General features: G+C 38.2%; 1 protein-coding gene across 1 annotated transcript in view; it reads right to left on the reverse strand.

The window, feature by feature from the left end:
* tmem198aa (transmembrane protein 198aa) overlaps positions 1-21,757 on the reverse strand; it is a 39,046-nt gene that overhangs the window by 10,431 nt on the left and 6,858 nt on the right. The window contains exons 2-5 of the mRNA XM_067603334.1: positions 8,995-9,251; positions 3,232-3,470; positions 2,339-2,551; positions 321-444 (exon numbers count right to left, since the gene is read on the reverse strand). Of these exons, the coding sequence (XP_067459435.1) occupies positions 321-444; positions 2,339-2,551; positions 3,232-3,470; positions 8,995-9,133 (715 nt within the window). The 5' untranslated portion in view covers positions 9,134-9,251. The remainder of the gene's footprint in view (positions 1-320; positions 445-2,338; positions 2,552-3,231; positions 3,471-8,994; positions 9,252-21,757) is intronic.

Here is a 21,757-nt window from a genome sequence, read left to right on the forward strand (position 1 = left end):
CTAAGGTCAGGCCTGCTGTTGTTTTGCTACTGTTTTTATAGGTATGGTGTATTTACTGAGTGAGATGTTGTATGTTTCTGGTTGTTAGTTTAATAAACCATAAAAAAATCCTGAAAATTTCAAACTACTAAAAATATCTGGGAGTGTGGTTTAGAATACTGACATTGTGCAAGCAATAAATCTGTCTTAGTAATAGCTACATTTTCAAAAATCACAGCTGGTCCCTCTTGCTGAAAAAATATGGAAAATTACAGTGCTCCAACCACAACAATATGCGTGCCCTGAGCACGTGTTTGTTTCTGTCAAGCAGCATCACTCACCCTCTGTGTGAGAAAATCCCTCTGCAGTGACTTTCCATTGTATCAGCACTCCGAGCAAGGCCAAGACAGGCCACACCCCCATGATGACCCACGTGAACCAGCAGACTGGCTTCTTTGGTGCCACCTGTAATGATGAAAGTTACAATTTCAGTTGAATAATTTCATCCTGATGAAACGCTATCTTCCACAAAACCACCAAATAACTAATTTTCAACTAAACGGTGATACTGAATTTTATTAGTTTCTCAAAAGATCTTTCGAGTTTCCGTCCAAATTCTTGGTATGAAAGTACAACACACAATGAAACATCAGTAAAAATATCAGCTAATCCTTGATTACATTGCTGATGTTTAATGATGATGATGATTGAGATCACTGCTGATGATGGTTTACATGTGATGAATTAATGACATGGCAGCTATAAATAGAAACAGATGTGTACGTAATGGACAGCTGTTGTAGCACTGATGGAGGACCTCGCAGATGTAAACACTGTTTGTTTCATTGACACATGAAAAAATGCACATTTCTGGGTTTGTGCATACACACAGTTTTAGTCATAAATCTACATTACTATGAGTTTTTTCTGGCCCCAGGTGTAGATTGTACCAACGTAGACTGTACCCTACGTAGATAGAGTTGTAAACATAAACTGTGGGTGTTAACGTGGGAACCCCAGCATGCTGACAACAGCAGGCCACAAAGTTTTTATACATTTTACAGCATTGTATAGAAATGTTACTGTCATCAACCTCTCCTTGCACTCACTGCAGATAAGCAGTATCCTTTCTCCTCTGCTGCTGGTGTTATTTCACCATGCTGTTATATATATTAAAAAATAACATTACGATCAATATTTTCTGAATGAGAGGTCGACCCCTGCCACTCTCTCAAACTAGCTGGATACTTTCCAGTGTCCAGCTAGTTGGAGTCACATAGACACACATAGACATACAACGGGACACTAAATCCAGTTTGACTGCACCACCTAATTAAATAGCAATTTGTGTACTTTCTTGGGTGATATAACGATATACATCATGAGATGCTCCCAAGTTGTCTAACTATCACTGGCTTTACCTTTTTTTTTTTTTAAATCTCTGGTGGTAATATACAAGCCTATTGCTGTCAATTCTGCAAATTGGTTTGCAGGACTGCTTTATGATCATATTGGATATGGATTTTGGACAAGATATAGATAAAATTTTAGCATCAATGGGATGATAGATCTTGATTTGTCAGTTATTTAATATACTGGATTAGCCCAAAACAAGCATTCCCATCTGGCTACTCTATCTTTATATTTATATCTATCTATACATGTTTTTCTCTGTTGAATTTCCAGAAAATATACTGTATTCCTAGATACCACTATGATAAAATAACATATACCATAATAGAAGATTTTATCCATAGCCAGCACCCTTACCTCACCCACACACTTATCAAAGACCTCCCTGATCTCATATAAACAGCCAAATCAACTACTGACCCACTTCCTCTCACTTCCATCCTACACTCTAAGCTTCTAGCAGGTTTTGTAGACAGTGCACCAAGGCAAGGTGTTTAAAATCACTGGTATTGACCACTCTATAAAGTGGTCTATATCAAAGATTTTATCTGTCAGTCTGTCTTTCTGTCTGTCTGTCTGTCTCTCTCTCTCTCTCTCTGTCTTACACATGCATGCACACATGCACACACACACAGACACACACACACACATGCACACACACACACAGACACGGACCAAGGCTCAACAGCTCAACAGTGAAACAACAACAGCTCAATAATGAAATCCAGGGACACAGAGATTATGTTTGATGGACACACATGCAGCGAGTGTACACATCACCACCCTCAAACATAAAGAACACACACACACACACACACACATGCAAACACTTCCTTACCTAGAAAAAACATACATCAAGCTCACATCAAATAAACTAATAGCATTTCTTTTTCTCCATCTCTGCCACTAACAATTTACACAGAAGCACACAAACAAACACACAGACCTTGAGTCTCTCATAGACGTAGTGCACCAAAGCAAACAGCTCTATAAAGTAATCCACAGTGACGGTGATGATGGCAGAGCCGAAGGTGGCGGTAGATAGGGTGACAAAGCAGCGCTGCCACTGAAGAGTGAGGACGGCAAACAGGGTCCCAGAACCCAGAAGAATACCCAGAGGAACCCACACTGTTCTGGGGTGGTAAAACTCCTCCATGACCTTGGAGAGAGAGAGACGAAGGGGAGGTTTAGAGGGTAATATTACTTTAATTTTGATAAAATGTCATTTTTATGGTATGTTTCCGCTGGTTTATATGCTTTGCTCTAGCAATGCCACCATTCCTGTGGTGGTTAGGCACATTTACACCGACAGTGAAAGCATCAGCCAGCCAGTTGGGTATTACTTTGGCTTAGGAATATAAAAACATTGATGTACAGTACTGTTTTTGTCCGACCTCTTGCTATGTAATAACTAAACTCAGTCAGCATTACTTGGTGATTGTACATCAACAAACTTGCATCTCCAGGACATATTTCTTGCCAAAATCAGTTAATAAGTAAGATCTTTTACATAAGTTACAGTGTTATAGCACAGATTTACCAGTGAGATGCCACTGCAGTAAAGCAGTTTGTTTACTTCAAGCTGCAACCAGAATTAGTCTAAAGAAACTTTCTAGTGTGACTTGGCCTTTAGAGCAAGGAGGTCTTCCTGTGATAATAGTGAAATGCTTTGCTCATAAATATGCATGAACATATAGAGATTCAGGCATATCTACAGCATTACATGTATAGTTTTATCATTTATCTTAAGGAGCCTGTTGCATGTAGTGTCTTAGAGATGCTGTATACAAATGTAAAAAATCTACAATTTAAATTGCACAATTAAATGTGTCTCCTCACCACCAGTGAAGCCACTCCAACCAGCAGTCCCAGCAGCAGGCCCACCATAAACAGTCCTACACTGCGAACCAACATGGTCACCAGGCCACACAAGGTCCCGATGCCCAGGCCGATGCCGACTGATGCCTCTACGCTCAGCTGAGTGTCCATCACCCTCTCCTTGTAGCACAGCATGAAGATGACCACAGAGCCAAACATGAGGCCTGTGAGGAACAACACGGCCTTGAAGCATCGATAACCTGGAGGAGAGAGAGGAAACAGGTCGTTGTGAGGCACGAGCAAGCACAAGCATACAAACACTGGCGCCACTGTACCTGAGTGAACACATAGAAGCACCTGTTCAATCAAAATCAAATCAAATACAAGTTGAGAACAACATGAAACAACAAACAACGACAAGGTGCTTATAAGAAGGTGCTTGTACAAGACGTGACGTGGTGTTGGCAGCCTGAAAAAATGAGTATGCACACATACACAGCATTAACGTCTTTCTTAAACACTTGAATAATATATTAGGATCAATATCGCTTAAGCAAAGGCCAAGCTGAATCAATCAACATTATCATTAACCATCATTAACCATCATCGAACATACCGACACTAATTTACTGTACAACAACCATAACAAAGCCAACAGAGAGAATACAGAGGAATTTATGTACTTCTAAAGTGTTTATACAACTAACTGTTCAATCATTGTTTATAAAGCATCCCCAATCTGTAATAACCTAAGAAATAAGATTACTTCTTTGCACTTCTTTCTATCTACCTCTTTGAAAGATCTGACCAATGAACACTAAAACAGAACATCTCAAACAAAAAACATTTACTAACTTATCAAATCCATCTACTGGATTGATGGTTATATGACTGTAGCAACTAAAAAAGTTACCAAATTATTAATTACTAATTACTAATACTAATTACTGGTCTAAAAAGAATTAATATCTATTTATTGACCAGTAATACCACCATAAGTTACAATTTATAAACCTTATCATGCTTCCATTCTGCAGTTTTCTCAATTCAAGCTTCTGATTACACATAGATTGCTTTGTGGCTTTGTGTAAAATTATTGAAAATAAAAGGGTGTTATCATATTTAAAAAGAAAAGATCATTATATTATATGGAGGAAGCGTAATGAACGGGCGAAACAATGAACAGCCAGCTTCCTGTGGTGGGTAAGGGAGCAGTTTGTATACACAGACGGATACATTTCCTAATTGGAAGATGATGGAAAGAGCAGATAGACTGTATCTATAAAGCTTTATAAAACTGTTTTATGATATGATAATCACCATATTACAAAAGGTCATTCACATTCATTAGTCAACAGGCTTGCTGAATAGAGTGTCTGCTCTCTGTCTAATTTCCTTTCCACTCCCTTTTACCATCATCTTTTCCCTCCTATCCTTCTTGGCTTTCTCTCTTTTTCTCTCTCATGAAGTATTTCCTTTTTTATTGCCATAAAAACAGAAAGACAGACTCTGAAACATTAAAAGCTCAAATTATAATCAGTTTAAACCACCTTGGCCCTTGCTTCTGTGTTTATTAATGTGTGCATCTCCCTTTATTTTCTCTCTGTATCTCCTTTCTTTGACTGGACTCTGTCTCGAGGGGAACCAACATCAGATTGTTATCTCTGTGTAATCAGGCATTGCACAGCTGAGCCAAACAATATTCTTCCTCTCATCCAAACCGTCATCCCTGCTCCTCCCTCGTGACCATACCTCATTTATTTGATACACTTCTTCTATCTTTTTTTATCCCCTTACACTCAGTGCTGTGTTTTTTATTTGTGTTTTTATCCTTCAGCCACCGCACCCTTAAATAAAAGAGTGGGGTGAAAGCCACTGTATCCTTCACGGCTGCTTGTTCTTTTTATAACAGAATGCGTGAATGAATACAAGTCTGACATGGGATAACCAGAGCATTAAAACTAAGCCACCTTAACATTTGTTTGGTCATGAATTCCCAACATTATTCTTCCATATCATAATCTTCATCAATCAATGAATACATTTTGACTCCTTGACTGCTTCCTAGATTCTGGTTCATCCTTTCCTTACATCTTCTTTGTCCCTGTCTTTCTCCCTTCTCCCTTTCTCAGTCCTTTAACTCCCCCATTGTTCCACCGCTCTCCTCTTCAGCTTATCCCTCCTACTGCCTCTTTTGTTCCTCCTTGCTTCCCTTACTTTCCCCCCCCAGTCATCAAACCCTCCATCCCATCTGTTCACCTCAGCTTGTCCAGCTCTTGTCTCCCCTATTCCCTCCTCTCTTTTTCCTCCTTTTGTCTCATCCATCATGCTCCTGTAACATCACTTATCATTTCTGCTGCAACATTGTATTTCTGGATCAAATACATACTCTACAGTGGCAATAGGCATCTATCAGCAGTGAAAGGTAATTTTCCTGCTAATAACCACTGCAAATGTCTTTCTTTTCATATCATTCAAATGTGACTGCGGGTGTTCTGTGCAACTTCAACAAAATACATTGCCCCTCATTTGCCGAACAGTGATTTTGTTTGGTTACAGAGCAGGATCTGGCACTGAGGGTGAAAATGCTGTCATTGCAGCTGAAATATCAGCTTGTCTAGTTAGGTGAGAAAGGCACCTAAATACAGTATTCCTTTGCAGTCCAACTGCCTTCAATGAAATACTAAAGCGTATGCATACAGGCTCCCTGAGCTCTGCAGGAAGAGAGGAGCACATTTGACAGTTCACACAAACATTTTATACTTTTAGCCTCCAGCAAAACACAACCATCAACACAAGCACCTTGTGTGCAGTCACACTTTTCTGTCTGCAAACACCTGTTTCCTGTAAGATAATCAATAACAATTCCATATATATAGTCATGCCTGTCTTGTACAGCTCACAGTTCTTGCATTTAGTTCCCATTTTCCAACGATCACGTCTTAGAATCGGGGTCACCATGTACCATGCACTTGAGATACAGTTTTCTATTTCTTCTTTTCTAACAGACGAGACGCTCATTTCATCTACACGAACAAGGTGCGAGACATCTCGGCGAGACATCTTACTTCAAACAGAACAATGTGGTTACAGCATATAAGAGGTCATAGATAAGGTCAAGAGTGCATCGTGTTCTTTTAAAGGCAAACTTGATCAGTTGAATACACTGGATTAATGATCATCAAAGCATTAATACAATAATATAGTCATTTCGTCAACAGTACCTCTATGACCTCTAACTTCTAATGTCATTTTTTTCCTACATAATGCACTTCTTTATCTTCTCTCATTCTAGGAGTATGCTGTCAAATACAACAGATGGCAAAGGACTGAGCTGAAGCATTTGAGGTGAAATGATGCCATTCTGTATTTGATATCTTGTTACTGTACATGATGTTTTGCTTTTTATTTTTTGGCAGCAAGTATAAAACAACCTTTTTTGGTGCTTGCCTTTTTTGACATGTGCAGACTTGCAGAGCTGGTGTTGATTGCTGTGCACACGCAGAACATAAAATGCTTACATGATGACATTTATGTTTCTAAATGCATACTGCCAACATAAGCTGAAGCTGATAAGTACATTGTAAGTGAGATACAATGTGATCTTTCCTCTGATGCCACCCTGAGACCGAATGTTATATTTTCTGCCCCACTAGTGGTGAGGACCATTGCAAAGAACAGCTATTTTAACGTCTGGTGTCTGCTGTGCACTGCACTCTTGGGGCCACTAGACATTTTGGTCTTGATACATGCTGTGAACTTTGTAAAATAAAGTTGTGGGGTAGCCTGTTTGTAATGCAGGCTGATGCTCTACTGTGACATATAGTGAATATTTAATGCCGTCTGTACACTTCACTGAATCTTTCTGTGTATTTGTATGCTGCACATCTGCAGAGGGAGCTTCAACATACATCAATATTCACTCAACAACAGCAAAGGGGTTTCTGTTTTCCCAAAATTCAGCTTTTATATATTTTGTACACAACACAAGAATGTCTATAACACCATGGTGAGTCTCTCAAGAGATTTCTGGGAGTTTGTTTGTAATTTTGCATATTTTACTAAATAGAACTGTATTGTTTTGTTCATTTTATCTGACCTTATTATAATTGAGCATTGTCTTTTGTCATTTGTGTTACTGGCATTAGGAATTTGCATTCCTGTACAGATCAAGAAAATTTGTATGGGGGCCTGTATATTGTGTAAAACCAAATCTCTAATAGTATTTGTAGCAGCTCAACATTCTTGTTTCCTGCCCCTCCATGCCATTCTCCTGTCCAGTAAAGGACAGGAGGTTTTGTGTACCAGCTGCCCGACAGCTCTTAAGAAACACAAGATGAAAATCTCTGACTTTGCCACTTGAACTGCTACTACTACAAGCTGTAAGTAAAAAATTATACATACCCATGAGCCAACCTAAGGCGATACACAGAAATAAATTGTAATTCTGTACAGAAATGCATGAAAGTTTCTGAATGCAATGTCATAATCGGAGCACTTTTATGCAACTTTGCTACTCCACCTTTCGGTGTAGAATGAATTTTTAATTTATCTTATTCTGTTACAACATTAACAAAAAAAAAGCGTGAAACAATTATGGCAGATCTTTCTAAGTATTTATTGATTACTTTTTCCTGTAATGACTTTATATCCAAACTCATTAGCCCTTAATTGTTATGATGCAATTAAATCCAGTCACTCTCTGGGTACAAAACTAAGGACTTTATATATGTATGGACTCATGCATACAGTTTCATTCCAGGCTCAGAGGAATACAAAAAAAAAAGAAAAAGAAAAAAGAACACGACAGGGGGTCCACTGCCAGCCTGGGCTGGTATTTTTGATTTCGAGTAGAACCATGTGCTTCCCTTTTCTCTGAGCTGTGCTGCTGCAGCATTTAGTTGAAAGAAACAAGCAGCAGAGGATATCATGTTTTTCTTTTTCCTTTAAAAGACAGCGGGCAGTTGATTCTTTGGTATGTCTTATGATGATAGCAATTTGGGGCAGGGTGTAGAGAAATGGAGATTCACTAATTTGACAGGATTTCATTCTAAGAAAACATGTCAAACCCAAACTCCTTCTTCTGTGCAAAAATGTATTTAAAAGTTTATCTGAAGCTAATATGAACCTGATCTGTTGTTTAAAGACAGATTTGATAAAATGTGAAACTATCCCTTAACTCACTATGAAGTAAAGTGAGCGCTGCACAGTATGTTATTGGCTTGCCTGCCAAACACAAGAGAATTAAATTCTGTACTGTTTTAAATCAATAATATAATCACCAACAGAGCAGAATGACAAATGTGCTTTTGTAAAAGAGTTGTTTATGTTGCCTGCTTTTATATGAAAATCCTGTAGTTAAAACATCATAATAGATATTGGGGATGATGTGTATACATTATGACATTATTCTGTTATGTTAAAGGTTTACATACAAAAGCATCATGATTGTTACACAAGAACAGGAATTATTAGTCGCTGTAGGTATTTAAAACAGGACTAGGACAAAAAGACAAGCAGGTCACACTGTGACGCCAGTAGCAGAGCAGCTTCATTACACTTAACTGGTGGTAATTAGCTCTTTCCTGCAGATAATGACAACACTGCACATTGTATTATTAACACATGACCCAGACACCAGATTCTGAAATACACTAGAACACAATCTAAAGCTTTTTGTGAAATCATATTTTCCAGTGATTCCATTTAATGTGTGCAAACTGTTTAGATACATTTGAGTAAGTACCATCTTGTGAGCAAAACTTTGACTACATCATCACTTACCAAAGAAGCAGTAGATGATCCCAAAGAGGCAGCACATGGAGCAAACCACTGAGGGTACAATCTCATACCTCCTTTCAATCTCCTGGTCACACCTCAGCCCCACCTCAGCCAAACCCAGCAGCCGGCTTGTGGAAGCCATGTTGACTGAAGTGAAGGCGGCCAACGTTTAGGGGAAGAGAGGAGGGCTGGGGTGAGAGGTGGAGGGGTTGTGTAGGGATTATTGAATCAGTGGACCTCACCCATTGAGATGTGTCTACCTGCAAATGGACAGAGAAGATACAAAGAGTGATGGAGAGAGAGGGCAGGAGATGGAATGAACGAGAGAAAGAAAAAAGAGAGGAGAGAGTGATTATTGATTGCTCATTTTAAGTACTCAGCTGTGAGTGCTGACAGTGCAGTAAGCATGCTCTATAATTATGATAACAGAAACATCTCAGCACAGCCACTCTCACAACTACCATCACAGATGAAATGACTGCATAACAGAAAAAATTCAATTCAGCCACAATCATTCACATGTATATACAGGAAAGAGGTTGCAACAAATTGTTGCCAACAGTTTGGAAATATTTGACCAGTAGCGGAAAATCTGCAGCACACACATAAAGGTTGCCATGGAAAGACCAAGAGAATTAATTTGCATAAATTTGCATGTTTTGGGAAATTTATAACAAGGCAAGGCTGCTTGTGACCCTTGTATTTGTTCCTCAAAGCTAAGGATTTTTTTTTACGAAGGATAAAGAAAACAAACCCTTAAATGTGTGCATCTCAACTAACTCACTCAGGAAATACTCACTGCTGTTATGTCATAACTTTATATGGTACAAAGTAGTGCTGCAGTATTGACCATGTATAGTGTTTCACTATTGTTTGAACATGCAGGATAAACATTACACACACCCAGGAAAAGAAATAGTAGAGTATTATTGATTGTTCACTCTGCAAATACTGAATGTAGCTTCTGCTGGTGCATTTAGTGCAATGTATGCAGTATATGTGTTTTGGATTAATAAGACTTCACAATCAGATTAACTGCAACATAATAAAGCAAAAACTAAAATGTTAAATGTTAAGGTCTTACAATATGAATAACGATTTTTGGTGAGGATGCCTTGAGAATATAACTGAATATAACTGAGACAAAGGAGTTAACAGTTCTCAAAGATCACAGTGCAGTATAGCATTTACAATGTAAAACAGATACTGCTGACATTTATGCACAAGTGTAAAAGCAAGATAGCGAGTTAAAAACACAAACAACTAAACAACAGCCTATTTTGGCTTTTAGTATTATGGGAAGTCAGGAGGAAAAAATGTTTAGTTCTACAAAGGCAATATGCAGGTGAAATCTTGCACAAGATGTACAGGATATTTCCTCCATTTGGGGTGAAAAGGGCAAAACTTGATAAGACAAGGGCGTCTGCAACAGAGACATCTCACATATTAGGAAGAACAAATCAAAACCTTGACTGCAGTGTGTGAATTTTACACAAAAACAAAGTATTGATCGTCTCAAACACAGTATTCATGTAAAAACACTGCACTAGTAATTTAGTGTGTTTGCCTACTGCTTATAATTAGACTCTATTGATTACATTTAATTGACTTCAATTACTAAAGTTCCCATAGGGTAACTTTGGCTATTAAATTACTGAATTAATTTCTTGTACCCACTGTATAACATGTATAATAACCTTTTATCTAGTGAGACGTGTGGCTGTACTGAGATGTACTGTTCTATATAATGTAACCCAGTAATTCTTAACCTGATCAGGTAATATTAGGAGTGTGGTGTCAACTGGAGGCATGCAGCTCAGGAGATTCCAAACCTTTACTTTTTCTGATGGGTTAATGGTATTTTTTTTTTCTGTCAGGATGAAAATGTGCCTGAGGCTTCCCATTTTGATCCTTTTTTGTTGGATTTCTGCCATCGCCTAATAAAAGTGATCAAAGTCAGCTGTGTTTCACATATTTTGTCTGAAGATAGCTGAGGGCAAATTCCGTCAATCACCCTATCCCACTCTAGATTACACAGGGACTTTGTAAGTAAGTAAAATAAGTAAGTAAAACAGCAAGTAAGTACAACAATCAGCATTAAATTCTAAAAGCTTTTTGAGTAAATTGTGCACGAAAACCCATACAGTTGCAGTGCAATATGTGCGATTCAAGGATCGTAGACTCATGCTGTTCACCATACACCCACACACAGCAACACACTCATTCAGACACTAAATCCCAACAGTTTAATTTCCAGTTGAGACAGGAATTAAGACTTACTAAGCCTATAGACTCATTCCACAGTAAACACCTTTAAATAGAAGCATCCTTTAAGTGGCATAAATGGCAGTTTTTGACTGCATCATGATTATTTAATGACAAATGTAAAAGGTACCACATCTTTTATGCAGCTGTAGTGTTGCTCTCTGTATCCACCATGACATCTCTTTCAAAGACACTTTAATGAATGAAAAGGTGTGACTCCTTTTCCACTGTTTCCATTAGCCATGTAGCTTCTGTCTGGACCTCTTCTCATCTCTTTTCTCCGCACGATCTGTTGGACAAAACCCCCCAACTTCAGAGAGAGAGTTTGTTCCTTCTGGATCAACAGTGGGTTAATCTTAAGAGTGAGGGTTTAACTTGTAATAATTGCAGCCTGTCATGCATATCTTTTGCACTTCTCCCACAGTAGTTTTGTACTGTACAGTAAAAACTAACAGATAAAAAAGGAAAAAAATGGACAAATGATTACTTTCCCGACCTCAGCAATTTTTAACAACAATCAGAGATCAAAACATGACATTTTTCAAACCCTTTTGAGTAGCCTAAGTAGTTGTTGTATGTAGTGATTTTATAACTTCTCCACTGCTGCATCTTTAGCAATAATCTGAATTGACTTTAGAGTATCGAACAATTGTACATTGGACAAAGTATAGTAGTGCTAACCCTGAAGCATATCAACTTCTTCTACAATGCACGCAAACCTACAGTCTCTGTGGGTTACAGATCACATGTTAAATTTGAAGTTTTGTTACTGTGGATCCATTACGGTCATCTTTCGAGAGTCACTGCACTTGTCATATCAGAGTACTGACTGACACGCTCTCTATCTGTCCCCCATTCCACCTCTCCTGTGCTTACTCTTCCACAGACATACACACAAATGTACAAACTGTACACTTGCACCTGCCTGGGAAGGGAAGTAACCTCTTGTTACTCTGTATTGACTTAGTAGGTGCACTGTAGTGCACACACAAACACAAACACACACAATTGTGATTTTTTTTTAGCAATACAGCACCTCTGGAGTCGTGTACGCTCAAACTCAAAAATGGATTTTTTCAGTATGACATGAAAAAAAGAAATTTAAAAAAATAAACTGCAGAGCAGATTTCAATTCGAGCAGCAGCTTTAATGGTAGCAAAAAAGCAAACCATCAGCATTACAACACACTCATCAATATGCTCTAATTTGGAAGAATATCACTAATGATGGACACACAAGATCACTCAAGGTCTAACTGCATTCATTCAGAATGATTCATTGTTTACAATGATAAAAGTTTAGAAAGTGACGAGTCAAGTGAAGTGAAAAAATCTAATGGAAGACAAAGCACAATATGAATGGGTGCTAATATCTAATGGTCCAATGTCTCAATAATTAACTGCTCAAAATTTCGCCTGTAATTAAGGCATCTAAATGTCATACTGTGATTAAGCCATAGTCACACTATCTTTCATTAGATCCATTCCTGTGTCAGCAACACCCACCTGAGTCTTTGCCCCATGGGCTCCCCTGTCACTACTAATATGGAATTAAAAGCATTAGCATAGCTTAACATGAACTATAAGCTAGTATTAAATATTTTAATTATATGGTGTAAGCAATGCTCCCTGTGGGAGACATCGGAGTGTGTGACTCAGAGCTAAAAGGAAGCTGATTAGCATTAATAGAGTATCTAAAGACAGCAGTCTTCAGTGGCAACCATGTTAGCTCTATAACCTGTACTATATGGCCAACAATAATAATAATAATAAAATAATAGCAACTATAGGATGAAGTGATACAACATATCCTGAAGTCAAATCTTCAGAGTTACAGTAGGTACAGTCCAACTACAGCAGAGTAGATACTTATTGACAGGAGAAACTCAGCTGCTTGGTTGTTTAAGCAGCAGCCATACACACCATGTCATCAATGCTGCCCTGCAGACTTGTGATACCATCATAAGTGATTTTCATTTTAAATTGGTGCAGATAAGGTGATACGGTCAAACTTTATCTACACTAAATGGCTACGGTGAGTAAAGTTGAAGGAAAACTTCTGGAAACAACTTCATAACCTGTGTAGGCATCATCAAAAACCCAATAAAACTGCAGTAAAATTAAGGTTATTTTTATACACTAAGTAGAAAATATCAGATCATAGACTATGTACCTCCGCCAAGGCTGCACAAGGCTCTCCTACATTTGTTTATTTCAACTAAAAATGTTTAGAAATGTTCAGTCTGCTTTTGGATCCATATTTATTTACATACAGTGATGTATAGACACTCATGGGATATGTGTGCCAGAATGGTTTAATTTTGGTAAGTGCAGTCGTTCACGAGAAAAGAGCATAAATTATGAAAAATGCTCACTGTTGCAAGTTCAACAAATCTTTTTAAAAATCCTACACCCAGCAGCATCCATCCATCCACTTTTACACAAACCTGCATCCGTTTGCATTCCCTATAGAGAGGTTCAAAAACCTGAAAAGTAACTGGAGGATTTTAAATATATAATTGTCTTGGAAAACAAATTTTGTAGACTGCAGCTAAGTTACACCACAGGCACCCTGACTCAGGGGGAAGATCTATCTGAGAATGCATGACAAGCGAATAACAGGGATAGAAGAAAGAATAAAGAAAAAATGAAAATGTGCTTTAGGACATTCTGAGTCACAACAGCTTTATAAAATTCGGTGCTTCTCAAGGTATTGTGGGGTAGAAAATGGCACAAGACTGACCAGCAACATGTAGGGAAGTTGACGTTTTTCAAAACCTTTACTTTATTTACTTTACTTTGTCACTAAAAAAATTAATTTGTTGACTCTGAAAGTCGGTGTTTAATAGAACTGCCACAGAACAAAAAGGTAAATGATGCCTCTCAAGAACAGCACCAATTATTTCCATCCAGCTTAATCAAATAAACTATAGCAGTCATCCTCTGTTTACGCCACACGACTGTTAAAGCTGAATGTCAATTTAACTTTGTGAGATTTTTGTCAATGTGGTGACTTGACAAGACCTCTGCTAACAATTAGAGATTAAATTATTAGAAAACAGCCACCCATAAGGTCAGAGCAAGGAAAACGAAAAAGCAACGTATTATGCAACAATGTCACGTCCTGTCTGTTGCTATAACAACCAGCAGCGGCACAAGGACCCTGCAAATGGAAAGGGGAGCTCGTCTCCAAGGGAATCTGCACGTTAAAAGCCGATCCGTGATGGTTTCTTTGAGGCCCCTAGCAGCAAACTGTCCTGACCTCTGATCCTACGCAGCTAGGGCCTCTTTATAATTCATGTAAGGGTATCTAGTGAACCAAATCATTCCGCTGCATTGGAGTGAGTCTATTATGACCTAAAACAGTCCCATTCTTGACATTTAAGAATTTTGTAAGTACAACAGTGTGACTGGTGTGGCTTTGAAAAGTTCACAGTGCTTAACAGACACAGACAATGCAAGTACAAACATCCTGTTGTCCTGTTGTTGGCTAAGATTTAACAACATTAACAAGATTTAACGATTTAGTTGTATCCTGTTGGCCTAAACCTTGGAAAAAACAGTTCTAATGGATCTACAGTGAGGTTTTAGGTGTACAAAACAATTATAGCCATATGGAGAGCAAAACATTTACAACCTTATCACAATTAACAGTAATGATTTGCACTTGAGCTCATCAGAACAGGAGACTTAGCCTCAGATGTGCTGTGTGCTCATTTTTGTGTGTGTGACTGATGCCTACTACCCTTTCAAGAGCAGCCAAAATCATCATGGGATTATAGGAGTGTGCTCAAAACATGCGGGGGAAGACGTCACACCATAAATTAATATCAAACGCAGGGAGCAGTTCTGTATCACTGCTTGTTTTTTTCTGTGCGATGAACAGCAATGATGCACCTGCAGGTTACAGTTCGGTGCAGAAACATTATTTCTTCACTGTGGCACTATGTTCCCATAGAAACTGAACTTTTGATCTAACTATTACAGTGCCTTTTCATAAAATGTGTGTTGGTGTTGGCATATGTGATAACATTACTACATGCTTTTACACTGTATTTGTCTAAGGTTAGGTAAGATAATGAAGGAATCATATTGTAGCAACACAGGTCATATTTTTCCACTGCACTGAAAAGCCTGGAAAGACTTCATTTTCTGGAAGTTTTGCTTGAGAGCTTCAGTATGTAAACTCTGCAGTGACACCAACATCCAAAATGCTGTTTTGCAGAATTGCTTTTCCTCCCAGCTGACAAACAAAAGAGCACTGAATCACACCACAGCACCTCTGACACCAATCATAGTTCATATGATGATTAGCTCAGCCATATCGTTGCTTGCACGCCTCTGTCAGCTCGACAGGCCAATAATGGTTACATATCAAAATTGCTGGCAGTGTAATAACCTCTCTGTGAGATGATGTGCTCTCTGTCGGAGTTTTGCTTCTGTTCCTCTCCACTCCACATCAGTAGACAGTCTGAGGTCACAGATCAAATCTGAAAACTGCTAACTCTGTAGTAACGGTTTTATGATTTATTCTGTTGTATGCCAGCTGGCCTTGAAACTGTATTTGCCATTCAGTGTGGTGTTGACTTCACCATCACCTGTACTAGTACAGGTCTTTAAATCTTTGATAAACAATCTATATCTACTTTAAAATACCCTGACCTTACAACTGATATAACTGTTTATATTATGAAAGATGCTCCTCTCTCTGAATTAATATCTCTATGCATAAACATTCGAGCTTGTATTTGCACACTAGATTAACATTCTAATTTCAAACGCAAGCTGAAAAATATTAAGTAAATATAAAATTGACAGAATGAAGTCTTCTCCACCTTAAAGTTTACAGCCTGTCTTCTACAAACCTGCTGCTAGATAAATTGTATTTTCTCTATTCTCTATTGATATTGGCAAACTGACAGTGGGTGAAAAGGGGTTCGAAAGTGTTTGTGTCTGTGTGTGTCTCTAGGTGTGCGTGTGTGTGTGTGTGTGTATGTGTGTTGGCATGAATATTTCAGAGGCTCCACACTGAGCGGTGGCGACAGAGCATCACCAGAACGAGGACACACTGCTCTCCAGGGTGGGGATTGGAAGGGTTGGACGGAGGGAGGGATGGAGACAGAAAGAAAGAGAAAGACTCAATATGCACACACCAAATTTCACATAATTAGAAATTCTCTGCAGGTTATAAGAACGCAACTGTGAACCTCTTTCCTGTCTTCCAAAGTGTGTCTGCAGGGTACAACAAAGTTGAAATGAATGTTTCCCCAAAGACAGTGAGTCTAACATGACAGAAATCAAAAGACAGTATAGATTTTTCCTTCTGGCAACTTGCGGTCAGCTTCCTGTATTTTCAGTGTTTGCGCGGTACAGCATCATCCTCAACAAAGCCAGCCCTCAGGTCAATTCTAGTTCCTGCGCAGAAGAAACATGACAATACGACAGAACTAATGAGAAGTCGGGTACCTGGAGGCTACCGTTCACTCAGTGGAAGGACACATTTTATTATTAGGACTGTATATTGAGCAAGAAGGTCAGTTTGAAAGTGCTTATTTTTATCGGCATTACAAAAGCAACTCGGTAGCACCTAATTTTAAAACCACCTGACTGAAATTCTCATGAAACTCCAACAAAAGAAATCAAAGCTCAGCTTTTGTTTTTGGCATTAAAAAATATTCACATTTTTGCAGCAGTTTGTCTTTCCAGAGAGAATGGCGTCATTACTCTGGATAATAAACAGACCTTCCTGTGCACAGTTTTCCCCGGAATGCCTTTCTGCTGAGATGAAAACTTCTGACAATGTGTTCTGCACATTATCCATTGTAACAGGACACAGTTTATGGAAACTGATATATTCCTGATATATTTCCTGACGTAGTTTTTTAGTCCTGTGGGTATTACAAACAAAAAATCCATTCATCACTATTGTATAAGGGCAGAAGCAGATATCTTGGATATCACAAAACATGGACAGTTAAAACCAAAACTCTCTGCATGGCAACATGACTAGAGGTAAGAAAGTTTTTGGTAATTTGGGTGAACCTTAGAAGTAAAAACTGAATCACTATCACTCGAGGCAGAACGTGTTGATAGCAACCCTTCTATGATGTTTAAATGGACAACTGTCTCCCCTAACACTGGTATGAAGTGGCGATATTGATTTGTATTATTATATTGATTGATATGTACCTAGGTGTACTAAGCACATCCAAACAGACCAAATATCAGATTATGGTAACTAACTTTACAATACTTTTTGTGTACTTTTGACGAACTGCATGAAGATACAATACAGTACAACCAATGGGAGAAGAGGTCAGTTGGTCATAGTTCAGTAGGCCAAAGCAGGATGGAGATTTTGCCAGCTGGTTAACTAAGGTGAAATGTTTTAGAGGTAAACCCTCCTAATACCACTAAAGCTATTACTGAGATATTCAGCCTGTTGAGCTGGTCAGGTTAACAGGATACAACAGACCATCACTAGGTAATACGGAGAGCAACATTTTCTCCTTTGAATTACTATTTCACAACCGCAAAATTATGTTTTAGGGGAAAGACATCTTGATAATTCTTCAGTATGTCAGACTGATATCAGTATGTCAGGCTGGTATTGAATTTGCCAGTATGAGGCAAAGGACATGAACACTTAGATTCCAGTGTTGATGGCAAACACTTACATACCCAACCACCACCCCAACCTCCACACACTTTAGGAACTTCCAACTACTTTCTTCATCAGCAAACCTTCTTTCATACTTTCTTCAAACATTGCTAACGAACATAACATTGCTAGTGCGCAACAGTTGATTAAAATCATTATCTGAATTTCCATGTGGCAGTATTATTTGACTCCCCGTTTGTGTCTCTGTGCAGATATAAATCAGACTTCCTCGCTGTCTGTTTGGCTTTATATTGTGTCTTTTTGACCGTCCGTGGGTTCATTCTTCTGTGTCTATGGAGTCATATACAAAGAAGATTTAGGATTGTGATTGTCCTGTTCAATAAATCAATGATATCTATTGTTAGAAAGGCTAGAATGATGGGACTGAAACAGGACTATGGGAACAGGAAGTTAGGAATTTATCGTAGTAGTTCTTATAGTACCTGGGTAATAATTGTAATATCTGATTCCAATCATTATATGGATATTGAGACAATCATTCATGGTTACTATCTCTCAGCAACTTTGCTCATCTGTTGTTTCCGGTTTAAAGAAAGAGAGAGGGAGAGCATTCATGTGCATGTGACAGTGAGTAACAGTGTTGCTGATGTCATGATTACTAACAGGATGACTGTGTTTCCATGTAGCCCATCTGTCACAGAGGAGACTACTAGTGTGTGTATTTGTGTGTGCGTGTGTGTGTGTGTTGTGAGAGAAGGATATTGTTGTGAAAGCAGAAAGAGACTTAGAGAGGTAGAATCTGCTTAGGAGTTAAGACAAATCTGACAACAAAGAAATATTGCAAAACGGTACAATCTAACATATGTTCTCATGCAATTGTAATACGGAATACAGATTAATTCACAGTGCAAAAACTGCTATTCCGCAGACCACTGACATGTAAAATAGAGTCATCTAGGCTTATAATGTGACAATGTGAATGTACAGTATAGCTCTATAGCTTCCACTGTGAAATAAATCACAGTATAGGAGCTGAAGACACTGCAGCTTCCATTTCACTGTGAAAATAATAGTAAAGGTACACTGGTAACATTTGTTATATACAGGAGAATGTTTCTTAATGGGATAATAAGTATGACAGTGAATGTATGGCATTTGAACCACTTACCACTGGATTTTCTAAAAACACAGGGAAGAGTCTCCTCTTCTGCATCATACATTTTCTGTAGTGGTAACCAACATGTATGCTGTTTTAAATTCTTAAACAAAGTCTTTAAGAATAAAGAATGCTTTTTAATGGAGAAGGCAAAAAGACTCAATCAACAGTCATATGTCATAATGTCCAGTGTGTAAGATTTAGTGCTATCTAGCGGTGAGGTTGCAGATGGCAACCAACTGAATACCCCTCCGCCTCCCCTTCCCCTTCCAGGCATGTAGGTGAACCTATGGTGGAACTCGCAAAAGGCCCTCTCTCGAGCCAGTGTTTGGTTTGTCTGTTCTGGACTACTGTAGAAACATGGCAGTGCAACATGGCGGCCTCCATGGAAGAGGACCAGCTCCCTATGTAGATATAAAGGGCTCATTCTAAGGTAACGAAAACACAACAATTCTTATTTTCATGGGATTATACACTAATTAAAACATACTTAGGAATGTTATATTCCATTTTTGCCAATTCTGTTCCGCTAGATGCCACTAAATATTACACACTGGTCCTTTAACAGTAAGCACAGCAATGCTTTGAGCTAAATGCTAAAGTCAGCATGCTTACTATGCTCACAGTAACAATGCTAACATGCTGATGTTCACCATCTTAGTTTAGAGTGTTAACATGCTAACATTTGCTAATTAGCACTAAAAGCAAAATACAGCTGGAATGTCATTCGTTTTGCAGGTATTTGGTCTGAACCAAAGTACTGGACAAATTACAAATTTTGTCCAGGTGATTGCACTAGAAGCAAAGTCAGGGGGTCAACAAAGTCATCACAATTCATCCTGAAGATAACAGGAATGGCTGTACCAAATTCATGGCAATCCGTCCAGTAGTTGGTGAGATACTTACGTCTGAACAGAAGTAGTGGACCAACTGATCGACACTGCCATTCATGGCACCATGCCACTTTTTTTGTTTGTGAACAGAATCATCCATTCAACGGCAGACAAAACATGTCAAAATAGTGCTAAAACAATTAATCAGTTAGTCAACTGGCAGAACAAAATTCGACAATTTTGATAATCAATAAATCTGATGTTTATCAAGTAAAAACGCTGAACATTCACTGCTTCTAGCTTCCTAAATTTGAGGATTTGCTGTTTTTCTTTGATTTATATCATTGCAAATTTGGGGGTTTTCAACTTGTGATTGGACATAACAAGAAACTGAACTACATACTAAATTATGAATGCATTTATTGAAATATTAATGAAGATAATAATTAGTTGCAGGCCTATTTCTAAACAAGTGAGACTGTACAGTTACATTGAACTAGTTCCCTGGTCACCACAGTTGGCATAGTAACCAGAAAGACACAGACAGCCTTGTCTTATTGGAAATGCCCTCTCTGTAGCATCTTTGATCAATTCTGTAGCAGCTGTATAAAGGCTGCTTGTACAGCAAATACAAGTACTGAACATCAACAGTGTAAATGATTAGTTATTGGTCATTTGTTCAGATACTAGATGTTGACATATACTGTAAGTCTCACATCACTCATCACAGCATCCTGATTTTTATTTTACTTTGCAAACTTGAGAGGTCTTAGTTGAGATTGTCCTTGCCTCTTCTGACTGCCTTTATGGGTCCTTCTTATTGAATTTCATTCATTCCTTGATCACATCCTACACTGTGGTGTTCAATTTTAAATGAATACAAAGTCCAGTGTTTCACAAGCATAGAAAGATGTGGACAATAAGGGAGAAAGGGGGGCAATGTAATAGCACATTTTTAAGTAATGTTCCTTGTCGGGAAAGTGCACATAATACAGCACTTCTGATGAATAAAATATTGCCAATGGTAGATAAACGGGTGCAAGACATTTTGAAAGCACCATTTTCATTTTTCTAAGTACACATGCAATTCAAGGCCATTTCAAAGACAGACTGAGTAAAGTCAGAAAAAGGGGAACCTTAAACAAAAACAAATTTGGTCACAATTTAAACAGTTTAAATGTCTTTCACTGCTTACAGTCTTAAGTTCCTCATTTACTTATCTGCATCCAGATAAGCTCTTTAGGTTATCTGCTCCCTCCATCATGCATCTATTTGATTTGCCTTTGTCGGGCCACCACTTTTGTGCAGACTGAAATATCTCAACAACTACTGGATGGATTGCCATGAAAATTTATACAAAAATTCATGGTGGCGTAGCACAAAAATCTGTGGACTAATACATCCATTAACACCTGTACAAATAACTGAATTGACAAGTTAACACATGCATCTGTAGTGTTTATTAGGGTAATCAGTAATGAAGTGTTTTTAACACATTTAAGAAAGTCTGAACAATTTGAAATCTCAACATATTTAAGCCCTCTTTTCTCAACATACTGTAATTACTGTGTGAAGCTTTCACTATGAAGTTTTAGAAAAATGTAGAACATTATTTCTGTCTGTTTTTTAGGCCTTCATTATACCCTGGGCATAAGACAAAGGTGGCCCCTACAGTGGGGTTACTGGATAACTGTATTTCATTATTAAATGCAGTCCATTTAAAGACAACCACATAAGGCTTCACTGGAATCATGTTTTATTTGCAGAATGAAGGTGAATTAATTTCCAACAAGTGTTTGCCCAGTCTGTTGCAACATAGAAGCAGCATAATAAAATTTAGAAACTTAGAAAAAAGATTCCCTCAGTATTAAAACTGAAAACGCAGGATTAG

This window comes from Thunnus thynnus, chromosome 11, assembly GCF_963924715.1.
Source record: "Thunnus thynnus chromosome 11, fThuThy2.1, whole genome shotgun sequence".
Classification (NCBI taxonomy): domain Eukaryota; kingdom Metazoa; phylum Chordata; class Actinopteri; order Scombriformes; family Scombridae; genus Thunnus; species Thunnus thynnus.